The sequence below is a fragment of the Sesamum indicum genome, linkage group LG5, assembly GCF_000512975.1.
Source record: "Sesamum indicum cultivar Zhongzhi No. 13 linkage group LG5, S_indicum_v1.0, whole genome shotgun sequence".
NCBI lineage: Eukaryota > Viridiplantae > Streptophyta > Magnoliopsida > Lamiales > Pedaliaceae > Sesamum > Sesamum indicum.
In genome coordinates this window covers 3,734,770-3,746,033 of record NC_026149.1, presented here as the reverse complement: position 1 = coordinate 3,746,033, position 11,264 = coordinate 3,734,770, and the positions used below count along the sequence as shown (strand labels likewise).

Here is an 11,264-nt window from a genome sequence, read left to right as displayed (position 1 = left end):
GATTGCAGGATATTTATAGGGTGATTTACCAAAAAAGATTCGGGGGGAAATTGTAAATATGATACAATTGAGGGGGGACTGATGGGCAGAGCGGATAAATTTTGGGGTTGCTTTGTGAATATTTTGTTTTCTTTACACGTGGGAGGAGAACCGAAACGCAAAGGAGATTGGAAGGTAATAAATGACTGAATTCAAATATTTTCGTACTTATTAAGGTTAAAAATCTAGCCATGTTTCCTAATTGTTATGAGATTGAGAAATCTTAATTCAAATTGAATTTAATTTGATTTAAATTAATTATATGATAAGTTTAATGTACTAGTCATATAATTAATATATAATTTAAATAAAATAATTAATGATATGACAAGTGTATCATATTGGTTCTGTAATCAATTTGGTTTTTAATTAAACTTAATTTGTGTAATAATATTTTAGGATAATGACCATTTAGATTAAGTCTTGATTGTCTTCGTTGACACGTCGGGATACGATTGCGTATTAACTTATTTACTTTTTTTTTAATTTGTTTACTTATTACTAATTTATTTTGGATATAATGCTCGATTGTTACAATGACATTTTTACTAACAAATACCCTGCAGTTGACAAGAGTGTCAATTTATGATTTTGGCACCATAAAAGTCATAAAAGGTGTCAGGTGCATTAATTGCACTAGGTTATTGAGTAATTTTGGAGAACATTAGGGGCATATTCGATAATGCAACACAAGGTTTCAAGACAACACATGGGTTTAGCAGGATTGCAATCACAACCCTTTTGGGCTGATTAAAATCAGTAGTAAATCAAATATTGTATCAGCTAGCCCCGTGAATCGCAGATTGGTCCAAAAATAAGTAAATAGACTGGAGTAATTGGGATATTTGGGACCCTTAGGACATGTTTACCCATTCATGATGGGAAATTTGTTGCGGGATTGACTTTGGATATATTCTAAGATTGCAACATTCAGATTCAACACTCCATTGTTTACTATTAATGACTCATTCCCAACCGTTTATTGAATACCATGTTCACTATAACACATTGGATTAACTATTGGAAGGTGAAATTCCATTTTTGGGCCCTTAATAATGGTAAATTGTCTTGTCATATAGGTTCTCTCTTTTCACATTTTACATTTTTAAACGAGGGGCAATATAGACAAGAAATTAATAATGGCAAATTGTCTTGTCATATAGGTTCTCTCTTTTCACATTTCACATTTTTAAACGAGGGGCAATATAGACAAGAAATCTGGAGAATTGTGATCCTGAAAAGTGGGATGGCAATCCAGGCTTCCAGAGCGGGACCAATTAGCAGCGCACAACCGGGGAGGATACCGGGCTTCCGCTTTTTTTTCACGGGCCTACCATTCTATAAAGAAATGACCTACTATTCAGGAATAGCACTGATATTTGGTTTTTCAAAGATTGTAACATGGACTTATAGTTAGCAAATATAGAAAAAGTATGAATTGGGAATTGTTTTCTTAGTCTTTCTTCTACTTTTTTTTTTTTGGCACGCTTGGGCATCCACCAAGATTAGATGCTGAAATCTTTGTAAAAGTTTTATAGCCTAACATCGCACAAGATTGAGTGCGCCTCTATTATTAGTAAAAAGAATGAGAATAAAAAAATATTTTTTTAATTTACCAAATTTAATTGCTGACATTAAATTTTTTAGATGAATTACTAATTAAAGCCCAACAAATGGCTTATAATTGAGTCCCAATTCAAAATTTAAATCAAATTTAGGTTTTATAGTTTTCCAGATTGATAAATTCTCAATAATCACATCTTAGATTTGGGCCTTTTAATTTATTTTGTTCTAATGAATTGATCAAAGATAAATTACAAAAGAATTCTTGTAGAAATATTATTTTAAATATTTTTGTGCATAACAATCAGAGTCAAATAAACCCGATAAAAAACAAACAATAAAGCAAAATAAATAAAAACGGGAGCTATTATGCATGTCAGGTAGAAAATTATTTGCATTATATGACACATCAATATTCAGAGATTATTTTATTGTAACTTTAGAAATTATTAGTTATAAATAATTGATTTTAAATAAAATAAAAAAATTAAAATAAACTAATTACTAAATCATAGTTAGCTTAGAAGCCAATGGTTTTTATGGGCATATGATATTCTCCCATAAAAAAGAAGGATTAAATTTGTCTTTCAGCATTGTAATCCTAATATCAAACAATCCAACAAAATATTTGATTGATATAAGATAGAGAATATCGCACACATCAAATACTTCAACCAAACAATTAATTGTATACCATGAATATGTAATATTGAATAATATATCCATCTAAGATCATCGGTCATCAGGTAGCATCGAATTCTCTGTGTGGAATGTAGTAGTTAGGATCTCCCATTAGTTGAAGGCAACAACTTTCAATTTACACTGAAACGATTTAGATAGTTTTCATGGAATTGACGTGAGAGGATAGGATAACTATATTTATGGGAGCGAACTCTTTTTGAAATTGTTGTTATTTGGGTATTGGAAGTCTAGCTGTTTACCTGTCCTTTTGGGACCACAAATGCAATATTTATTATCAATCATCTACAATCCATTCATACAAACCAAACCAGCACTTAGAATTTGTTGGTGTAGGACCCTTGATACTTATTATTAATATTATTATTTCTTTAATATATACGTTGTGTTTATAAATAGTTCACACAAAAGTGATATGAATAAATTGTAGAGAAAGTCATGCGTAAGCAGTAATAAAAGTTCGGATTATTTGAAAATAAAAGTTAAGAATGAAAAAAAATATTGAAGGCATAGTGCTTGGAAAAACAATTTAAGGGGTGTTTGCAATAACTTTTACTTTTGTAGTAGTAAATAAGTCGTAAAAATAATTACAAGATAGGAAAAATCAATTGGTTTGCCATGACATGTAATCTTGAAAATAGGAACTTAGAATCGGAATGAACTCAAGAAGATCCTCTGAAGCTAATCATCTCCAGTATAAACTATTGGCTTTTGAAGAGGCAAACATGCAACAAATAGAACCAAGGGAGCACACTGCGATCATGTGTCGGCAACCCGTCGCCTCCGGATAATGTGAAGGCGATTTTTTTTTTATGAAGTTGTTATAAACTCAAAGATGTCGGGGTTGGAATTGTTGTACTTAATCATCCAGAAAGTATCTTGACATGGTCCATCGATTTCTTCGAGGATCAAGAGAGATGGAACATGATGAGGCTCTTGCAATAAGGGTAACAATTGAACTAGGTGGATGGACAATATCTGCAATTCCTGAAATATTGTTCGTAAATTGCAGGTAGTGAGTACTATCATATCAGGCTAGTATACTTGGCACACTCAAATGTAACAATATTTTTAGCTCAAAACGAGAAGTTGTTATATTTAACAAATAAGTTGATAAATTTTTTTTTTAAACCAGTGCAGATACTACCTTAATATTTATAATTTTACCTAAAAAAAAGGTTGGTCGAAAATTTAAATCAACTTAATGTAAATAATTTAAAAATATAAATTTATAAAATAAAAATACTTTTTTCAACTTATTTTCAATAATAAATAGCCCATTCCAACTACACTACAGTGAGGCCCACAAAGAGCCCAATTCCAACTGCACTCATTTTCTTGCTTCTGTTTTATCTTTTCTTTTGGGTCTTCATACTCTCTCCTCATTTCTGTCATTTTCGATATGCATACGAAAATTGGCGTCTGATACTCTGATATCGTTACCTTTTCCCATTATTAACAATTTACTGCTTCAGGTAGGCCGAATGCTGTTCGTTTGATTTTTCAGATCTGAAGATTTTCGCATTCGAACTTCTCTAATTGGGAGCATCACTCTTAATTCCAGTGATTTATTCACTGTAAAAACCCTAGGATTTTGAGTTTTGTTTTTTGTTATTTCAAATGAATGTGAGTTTATGAGTTTCTTTTGTGCACAGATTTGATTTGCAGGATTACGGTGTTTATCCGCGGCGTCATTTCTGTTTCAGTTAGCTATCTGGAATTCTGGATATTCCGAACTCCTCAGAATGAATTCGAGAAGGTTTTGCTCGGCTCATTCTGTTTGGGGCCTTAATTTAGATTATGTCGATTACGCTGCTCAATTAATTGCTTTTATATGGTGTTTCTGAGGGAACTTTTGTGATCTATGTAAGTCGTGGGAGGCACAATCAAAGATATCGTAGGAACACAAAGTCTTGGGTGCATTCGGCAGCTTTGGGGTGCTTCTATGATATGTGCTAAATTATGTATTCTGATCCTGCCTTATTCTTGAACTGTGCCTTCTATATTAGATATTTGGATTGATAAATGAGCTTAGTATTCAAAATATTTCGGTCTACACTGTTTAGTTACTGGGAGTGACATGGTATTTAATTTTAGATGCCCGTTTCCTCTTAATGTGGTTGTTATGTATTTACAAGAATAATTTGAGGATCACTGTTCAGCTAACTAGCTAAGTTGCATAGACGGCCTGGTATTAGGCTTAGTCTGGCTGTAAATTGAAAAGAGAAATTCTATGTGTGAACTGTCAAAGGAGCCATATCATTTCATATCTTTCTATTCAACAATCAAGAACTTATGTGAATCCCACAATCAACCTTTGAAATTCAGACAGTAATGATTATTATCCTCGTTGCCAATTTTATGTTGGATAAATAGGGTGGTACCTCCTCTTAGCTGCTTAAATTTTCTGTCTGTCAATGAGATATCCTGTGCTATATCTAGAGCCGGACAGCTGTGTTTCTTAATATCTCATTATGGATGATATGTGCCCTTTTCCCACTTATGGCCCATATGCTTTCCCGTTAAGGATTCTAGTCTGACATCTTTTGAATATACTACCCTTCCTCATCAAAATTTTTAACAACCATTTCCCTGTCAATCCTAGTTCTTAGCACCTTATTTCAGTTGCTGGCTAATTGAGGTTTCTCAAGATAGTCAAATAACTAAAAACCTTCCGTCGAATTGTAAAAATATTTTGCTTTAAGAAATCAGATCATTCCTGTTGTGGTTGTGTAGCATGTTTTTAACTTGAAAATAATTGACGGTTTCATTCCAGTATCATTGGGGAAGTGTGAGAAGTTCATTTGTTCCCCTTTTCAAGGTCAACTAAAAATACTTTCAGAGTCTCGGACCACCCACTCAAACTCTTATTCTATGTTTCTCTTTCTTCAACAGTTTCTATAGCTAATGCAGGAAACTGTATGACTTCAGAATATACCTCCTCGAATCTCAACAAGAATTCATCACTAGGATTTTCATATCTGTGTTTGAACCATATGAAGTTCATTTTTTCCAAATTATTCAGTTTCCAAGAGATATAACTTTATGTTTTTTCTATTCAACTATTTTGTTTCAGTTTTTCATGTTTTTCTTCTTTTTTTCATCTACGAAATCTTCATGGAAGTTGCTTGGTTATCAATATATATTTTCAAGCAGCACTCATTTAAATTGACTATGTTGCTCTAAAATTGAGAATTGGGGGCCAAAGTTGTGTTCTTGAATGCTGGTGCTGAGATTGTTCTAGTGAAATTTATAATATTAATGATCAAATTAGAGTTGAAAGCCTAAACCAGTTATTGTAATTTACAGTTAAAGAAATGTAAAATGTTAATAAATGCCAAAACTTATCTTCGGGAGCTGTTGCTCTCTACCAAATGGAGGCCATCATTATGCTACATTTAAACACTTAACATTTGCATCTGCTATTAGAAGCTACTTTTATCTCCTGGACATTTTGTGAACCACCTTCTCCTAATACCCATGTGCTAAAATTATATATCTTTGGCTTCAGGGATCGCAATGCTAGGGCTTCTCTTTTTGATGGAATTGAAGAAGGAGGCATCAGGGCTTCATCTTCTTACTCGTCTCATGAAATTGATGAGCAAGAAAACGACAGAGCAATGGATGGCCTACAGGATCGAGTTAATCTGCTTAAAAGAGTATGTTTTATTGGGAATCTGTAATTCAAATATTGCCTTAGTTAGACGCAGGGTGTTAGTCATAAAGTGGGAATGTAGGTTTCTGGAGTCTTTCTAGGTCTTGCTTGAGGGTAACTTGAGAAAGATGAATGTGCTCCCATTACTGTTGGATAAGGTTTTGGGGAAGCGTTGGTTATTTTCTGATGGGGAAGTTAACTTCATGGACGGGCTTTTATGTTCTTTTGCTTGTAATATTGATTTTAGAGCATGATGCATGAAGCCTTAAATCAGGCTTCTTTAGAAAGGAGTAAATCGTGGATGAGCTACATACTGGAAAAGTTTTACCGAATAAAATATGCTTGTAATGTTGCTGGCGTCATAATTAACACTTATCCCTCCTAATCATGATTCTTCTTGCATTATTCAAAAAGATACATAAAAAGAGGGGAAGAAGCAATCATGTTGCAATATATATTTTCAAAGCATTTGATCAAAGTCTTAGGAGGAGTTGTTATCTGGAGAAAGGGTTAATTGGCATACGATTCTTAATTTGTGGGAGTTACTTTCATCGGTATGTTTCAGCTTTTTCGATTATATTTGTGCACCTTTACCATGAATTAGTTAATATCTTTCAAATGCACAAATTGCATTATTTGTGTCTCATAATATTGCAACTTTGCATTACTGTTATTCATGTTCTGACAATGCATTACCTGAATAGTTGTCAGGTGATATACACGAGGAAGTTGAGTCTCATAACCTTATGCTGGACAGAATGGTTTGTATATTGTTACAGTAACCTACATCCTAATTCATTACTAGTACTTACTGTAAGCAGTTGATCCTAATACTTATGCTTGAACTCAGGGAAATGACATGGACGCTTCCAGAGGAGTTTTATCTGGAACTATGGATAAATTTAAGATGGTATTATTTAACTCTCCTTTGTGCTTTTACTTTCCCTTTTACCTGGACTCGATTTTTCAGCCTGTGAACTTCTTGCTTTGCTTCAGGTGTTCGAGACAAAATCAAGCAGGAGGATGTTTTCTCTTGTAGTATCTTTTGTGGTTATTTTCCTTGTTATATACTATCTGACTAGGTAGTGGTCACTGGAATGGAAATAGGAGGACCTGTGAACTCTATGGAAAAAGAATGCCTGTCTGCTTTAGTAATGAATCAAATCATGATTGCTATCAGGAAGCTGCCATGGCTCACTAAGCCTGTCTATAAATGTTGGTTTTGCATACTTTAATCACATGGTCTTCAAATTTTGTAAATATTGATGGATTTCAATAGTTACCTAACTTGAATGGTGGCAGATTGGCAATTATAAGCATGCAAAAATGGTAATGTCATTTTGTACGAGCATATAAGCATAAAGTGATCACGTCTATATTTCAGATCGTATGTCATAATAATTAGCATATTTTGTCTTAACATATGCACCTAATTATCTATAGAAGCTCTATATTTCAAATCGTATGTCATAATAATTAGCATATTTTGTCTTAATATACGCACCTAATTATCTATAGAAGTACTGACTGAGCTTATACAACAAAATAAGAGTGTCCTCTGGTATATCATCTGGCATAACCTTCGTGTTACTGCTTCCTTTGCTGGAGTACTGTGTGCTTTAAACAAGCTGGAGTGAGTACTGGGCCCAAAATTTAGTAGTTTCTACTAGTAGTTGACAAAGTGGATTCAGTGAGTGATGTAGTTGTTTTCGAGTTTGTTTTGAATGTGGTACACGATTTATGCTCTCTTTCAATAAAAAAAGGAGGATCTTCATTGCACTGTTTTCCCAATTCACTTCGAGTTGGGACTGGTTGTGGGCACATCGCTTATCCATTCCCTGTTTCAACAATAATGCACAGTTTTTACCTTAAAAATTAACTACTTGTTATTTGCTCCTATATGGCTAAGGGTAGAAGAAAGTTGATATGCATTGATTTCATCTCAAAATGTGCATATGATTTGGATTCGACGTCTCAGTCATGCATTGAATGTGCATCCGTTCGTGAAGATAAGTTTAAGCATGTTGAGAACACACCTCATTTGATAAATCCATCATGTATATAGGTACAACCTGAGAATTAGAATTAATTTTCATTTAACATATGCTTGTAGAACCAAATCAATCGCCAAGAACTTTGAGGAATTGTCAAGAAATTTATTGAGAACGCCAACACCAACTTAGAAATTCTCCATTGCGAAAAATACAATATATAGCATTTGAACCCACTGAAAAGGACAACCAGAACATAGAAACGTACAACAATCTCCTTATTTGCTGGACGTCAATCATTTGTATTTCATCAACGCGCTTGTGAAGATATCACATCTGGCAAGAACAAAAGGAGATACAAATAGGTGAGCCTTACAAGCAGCTCAGTGGAATTATTAGTATCATGACAGTTAGAAGGCCAGTTGGAGAGAAGTCTCTCCATCGTTATTAACAGTTCCATAAGTTCATAAACAGTTACTAACCCAACATTAGGATAAAAATATACCAATAAGAAGTGCAGCTTCACATGAGAAAATAAACAACCAGACAAATGCAGATTCTGCTTACTTATAAGTCTACTGCCCTAGTTCATCACTTTACAAAAGCCTCAAACTGAGTCAACAAATTATGGGATATTTTTGGAAAAATGCTTCATGATTACAGCAAAGTGGTTGGATGCTTGACTATTTTAGTCTTTAGGATTAGCATAAAGTATCCTTAATCTACCGGAACCACCACTAGAAGGCAAAATATTTGGACTAGGTCTACTGCTAATTATCGGGCACTCAATGATATCAATTCCTCTCCTGCTGCACTACACATATGACCCACAGCAGTTTTACAAAAATATACAGCATATCGTCCATGTCCAAACCAAACCGGTCTTTAATGGTGCAAGATTGACTAAAAGATGATAGAGACAATAGAAGCATGCACATGGACCATATTTATCTCGACGATATTGATAATTTCCCAAATATCGAACCTTTATTCGACAAAAAGTTATTCAATAAATTAATTGTTGAACATCTTCTTGGAAACATTATGGATCATAGCTTTCTGTGCCAGAATGCGGTTTAGATGAACAAGTTTGAGACTATAATCTGGTAGCCAAACTCAAACATAATGCAATGACTACCCATCTGCTGTCTACTCTTGTTAATAATATCATAAACACAAACTTCTTCTACCATTCACTCTGGCACTCATTCTGAACTATTATACTTAATCAGGTTCTTCTCGATCCATGTCATATAAATTCTTGAAGTTAAATTCCCTTAATATCTAATACTTCATCAAAATGTCACCCAACAATGCTGTCTATTAGGAAAAACAATGTCGAAACAAACTATAAACACGCCAACAGAAGCTAAGATTCAAAAGACTAATCAAAAGAATGAATCTGATGATTTTACCATCGGCGCCGAAGCCGGAAGTGAAACAACGGTGACAAATCCTAAACGCTGGCAGTTTGAACTGCTGCTGCGACCGCGTAATCCAACACCAACACCCCATCAAGAAACTCCCTAACCTTATCCTTCTGCTCATTCGCGAGCTCCGATTCCGAATCCAGCTCCTCCAATTCCTTCATTCCCTTGAAAACCGCGATAGAACCGATCGAGAAACCCTTGGCCCTCCCCGGCGAAAAGTTCTCCCCGGCAGTCAGCTGCTTAATCGAAGGAAACTTCTCCCTAATACCACTCACAACCCTCAAAACCTCGCTTTTCCCACTCTCCCCCGCGCCTTCCTTCAACTTCAAAATCGTCAACCGCAGGGCCGACCCAGGAGGAACATCCGCCGGACCGGAGAAGTCCTCGGCCACCCAATCAACTGCCATGATGTCCTCGATGATAGGTTTGATGTAATTCGAAACGACGCTCACGTGGGTGGGGTGGTCCGAGTAGGCAGTCAAATCGGTTTTGGTTCGGTATCGAGAGTGCAGCATGTGAGTGAAGGTGAGGGAATTGGACCGGCAGCGGGAAACCGGACCGGCGGAGATGTGGAGGACCGGGTCAAGAGAACTCAGACCGTTGAGGTTGGTGATCATGGCGTTGACGGCGGAGGGATCCGTCTCCGGCTTGACTTTGAACAGCACGATGTGTTCGATGATTTGGTTGGAGTTAGAATGGGAATCGGAAGACGACATTCTGATGGAGGGAGAGGAGCGGAGAGGGAATCGGCAGTGGGAAATTGAGGGTTTGCAGCGGAGAGCGGCGGAGTGGCGGAGGTGAGGTACGAAGGGGAAGTGAGTGCGAGCGGCGGCAGTCACATTCAGCATCGTTTGACTGAAATCAAATGATCGGAGGGTATTGTTATTACAAGTGTTTAAATACATTTTACCCCTATAAAATTGGTTTTTTACACCAAAAGCTCAATGACTTGGGAAAAACGACCTTCCACACTCTTATAAAATTATATATTTTTAAAAAAATTATATTTATACCCCTCAAATTATTGTTTACGCATGATTTTCTTTTTTTAGATTTTAATAAAAAATATTATCGTTGGTAAAATAAATTTCTTATTTTTACCTCTAGTTTAATATTTTATATAATAACTTTGTATTTAAAAAATAAAAATAATAACAATAATATTATCCTCACTATATATATATATATAGTTTATTTATACCTTTATAGATATAAAAATATACATGAAAAATATTAAATGAGAAGCAAAATTAAACGTCAGGAGAAATCGAATAAAAAATATTACCCAAATACTTAAGGAATAACAGTATATATTATAGTGGTACAAGGGATAAGTCACACTCATTTACTTTGAAAATGAATATATATGACATGTAATAAAAATGCACTTACTTAAATTGAGAGTTTTATTTGATTTCTTGTAAAAAATTCTTATTTTCAACATTAATAAAGAGGTGCGGTTTCAAACTCCCATGTCTAAATCTTTTTCAAGAACAAGAAAATATGATAATGGGTTGGATCTAAGGTGAGTTTGCCAAACTTTGCTATCTGTCCTGCCAACAAAATTATTGGACCTTGGATTGTACGAGGTAGATCCATTACTATTTTTAAAATATTAAATAATATATATTTTTTAAAAATAATACTATCACAATTTTATATATATGAATCTTGTTGCCACCCATTTAAAAAAGAAAAGTTTCCACATTTGCCTTCTTGAATCTGAACTCTGTTTTGAATTTTGTTCATTTGAGTCATTTTGCTATTAATCAGTACATTTGAACCTGAACAACTATCTAAATTTCATACATAATCTCCTTGAACTTGGACCGATTTATAGGTTTATTTATTAGAGAAAATCATGCTACTTATCATATCACATTTAAT

The 11,264-nt window shown here is 34.5% G+C and overlaps 2 protein-coding genes across 3 annotated transcripts; one reads left to right on the top strand and one right to left on the bottom strand.

Annotated features, from left to right (window-relative positions):
* LOC105161912 (bet1-like SNARE 1-1) lies at nucleotides 3,630-7,226 on the top strand. Of its 2 annotated transcripts, none has more exons than XM_011079767.2 (6): nucleotides 3,630-3,776; nucleotides 3,957-4,060; nucleotides 5,813-5,960; nucleotides 6,661-6,717; nucleotides 6,807-6,866; nucleotides 6,953-7,226. In XM_011079767.2, the coding sequence occupies exons 2-6, from the start codon at nucleotides 4,047-4,049 to the stop codon at nucleotides 7,040-7,042; spliced, it is 369 nt and encodes a 122-aa protein (XP_011078069.1). In that variant the 5' UTR covers nucleotides 3,630-3,776; nucleotides 3,957-4,046; the 3' UTR covers nucleotides 7,043-7,226. The 2 variants fall into 2 exon arrangements, with proteins under 2 accessions (XP_011078069.1, XP_011078070.1); XM_011079768.2 differs by having other exon boundaries at nucleotides 3,688-3,878.
* On the bottom strand, nucleotides 8,015-10,267 carry LOC105161910 (stress-response A/B barrel domain-containing protein UP3). The gene is made up of 2 exons (XM_011079766.2): nucleotides 9,363-10,267; nucleotides 8,015-8,283 (listed from the first exon to the last, which is right to left on the bottom strand). Exon 1 carries the CDS (start codon nucleotides 10,223-10,225, stop codon nucleotides 9,404-9,406), a length of 822 nt encoding a protein of 273 aa, XP_011078068.2. The 5' UTR covers nucleotides 10,226-10,267; the 3' UTR covers nucleotides 8,015-8,283; nucleotides 9,363-9,403.

Bases quoted from the DNA above. Each gene is read 5' to 3' on its own strand.
- LOC105161912 (XM_011079767.2), top strand. The intron at 6,718-6,806 runs GTTTGTATATTG...GCTTGAACTCAG, and splicing joins ACCTTATGCTGGACAGAATG to GGAAATGACATGGACGCTTC. The intron at 6,867-6,952 runs GTATTATTTAAC...GCTTTGCTTCAG, and splicing joins CTATGGATAAATTTAAGATG to GTGTTCGAGACAAAATCAAG.
- LOC105161910 (XM_011079766.2), bottom strand. From the start codon at position 10,225: ATGCTGAATGTGACTGCCGCCGCTCGCACTCACTTCCCCTTCGTACCT.